The 2340-nt window shown below is 46.1% G+C and overlaps 1 protein-coding gene across 1 annotated transcript; it reads left to right on the forward strand.

The window, feature by feature from the left end:
* The first annotated feature begins 502 nt into the window (after positions 1-502).
* Positions 503-877, forward strand: LOC147958447 (ethylene-responsive transcription factor 5-like). Its single transcript, XM_087532134.1, has one exon. The coding sequence runs from the start codon at positions 503-505 to the stop codon at positions 875-877; it is 375 nt and encodes a 124-aa protein (XP_087388260.1).
* Positions 878-2340: the final 1463 nt, after the last annotated feature.

Below are 2340 nucleotides of genomic sequence, written 5' to 3' on the forward strand. Positions count from 1 at the left end.
CCCTTCCATGGTTATGAAACTGAAACTGTTGTGGTACATCTTACTAAGTTGAATTACATAGCCACACTTTTTACTCATGATAAGAAAAATCGCTACTACGTTATTCTCAAATTATTTCCATTCTCATTAATGGGTGATGCTAAAGCTTGGTATACTATTGCTCCTAGTTGTCTGCGTAGTCCCTAGGATATGATTTATTACTTCTCTGAAAAATATTTCCGTGCTCATAAGAGTATCTCCAACACTCGCACCAAAAGATGCGCACGCGTGGTAAATTGGCTTTTTACTACGCGTGGGACGTTTTCGCGCGCTCCAGCGGTGGTGGGAAACTAAAGTGCGTGGGAAACGATTGCGCGTGCACGGGAAAAGGTCGCAGCTCGCGTGCTACATTTGGTGCGCCGCGTCCGGCGCGCCTATAGATTGCAGCGCCCTCTGCCGATCTCTCCATCTCAACATCGCCCTCTGCCGCCCTCTCCAGCCGACACACCACCACCGCGCCACCATGTCACCTTGCCACCGAGGAGGTACGGGCTACCACGGAGTCCGTGTGCATCCGTCCGGCACCTACTCCACCGAGATCCGGTCGGGCGGCGGCATGCGGCTCCGTCTCAGAACCTTCGACACCGCCCAGGATGGCGCCCGCGCGTATGACACTGTGGCGTGGCGCCTCCTGCAGTGCCGTCAGGACATGAACTTCGTTGATGTGGAGACGTGGGAGCGGCCACAGGAGTTGGTGCCTTTCCTGTGGCTTCTCGCCGACGAGGATCGTCGCAATCACCGGAGGCGGGAACATTGTCTCAGGCTGGCTGAGATGGATGAGCAAGCTATGGCGCTGTGGAGCTATCGCTTCCCGCATGACATCATCAACGAGGAATAATTCTTCACTGAGAGGAGGGCGAAGAGAGCGAAGAGGAGGGAGGAGGGGGCCGCCTATCGCGAGGACAAGCGAACGCAGAAGGTGGTTGCTAAATACAACGAAGCACTAGGAGATGCGTCCTCCTGGGACGCCGGCGATGAGCGGTTCCTTGACGCCTCGCTCCGATGTCGGATCAAGACATCACCAAGATAGAGTCAGAGTCGGATGAATAGTAGTAGTTTTTCGTTTTATCTATCGTAGGAGAAGACTATGAACTATCTACGGAACCAAATATGTATCGAATTGTAGTACGAAAAAACAGATGAAATATAGTGCGCCCGCTGGAGCAGCGTGCACACGCTTTTATTTGTGGCGCCCGCTGGAGCAGCGTGCACACGCTTTTATTTGCGGCGGCCGCTGGAGCCAGCGCACCGCCGCTCGCGAAAGCTGGCTAACCCGGTGTTGTATTTTGACTTTTAGCGCGAGGCACGTTGTGCGGCTGTTGGAGATGCTCTAAGAAACGAGATGCTTTACAGGAAATATTTAACTTTGTGCAAACTAAAGAAGAGAGTCACCCACAAGCTTGGGGGAGGCTTCTCCAGTTACTTAATGCTTTGCATGATCATCCTCTTAAGAAAAATGAAATACTTGATATCTTCTATAATGGACTAACCGATGCTTCTAGGGACTTCCTAGATAGTTGTGCTGGTTTTGTTTTCAGCGAACATATTGTTGGACAAGCTGAAGAATTATTGAATAATATATTGAAAAATTATGATGATTGGACTCTTCCTGAACCACCGCCTAAACCCACTCCGAAGAAGAGGGGTATATTATATCCCAGTCCTGAAGATATGCAAGAGGCAAAGAAATATATGAAGGAAAAAGGTATTAAAGCCGAGGATGTTAAAAATTTACCTCCTATTGAAGAAATACATGGGCTTAATACACCACCACTGCCTAAGGTGGTAGAGGTAAATTCTCTAATGAATTTCAATGATAATGACAATCCTCACAATAAGCATCCTAGCCAATGCCTTTATGAGTTTGAAAATTATATTAGAAAACAAGGTCACTTCAATGCAAATGTTATGAAACAATTGAAATACAATTCTAATAAGATTGCTCGCTTGAATGACTTGTTATTTAGAATCTCAAATGATGTTAGAGGTGTTGGAAAACATGCTTCTATGGTTCAAACTCAGTTAGAACAAGTTGCTAAATCACAAAGAGAATTGTTTGATGAAATGAATAATAATATACATGACTTTGCTGTTACGGTTGCAACTAGAGGAGGTAAAATGACTCAGGAACCACTTTATCCTGAGGGACACCCCAAAAGAATAGAACATGATTCACAAAGGAACAACGTCACTACACCTAGTCCTTCCAAAAATAAAAATAAAAATAAAAATGATAGGATTTCGCACACTTCTATTGAACCTGAAATAGAAAAACCTCCTGATAATGATAATGGAACTTCT

The sequence above is a fragment of the Triticum urartu genome, chromosome 7A (assembly GCF_056163025.1).
Source record: "Triticum urartu cultivar PI428250 chromosome 7A, HENAU_Tu73, whole genome shotgun sequence".
NCBI lineage: Eukaryota > Viridiplantae > Streptophyta > Magnoliopsida > Poales > Poaceae > Triticum > Triticum urartu.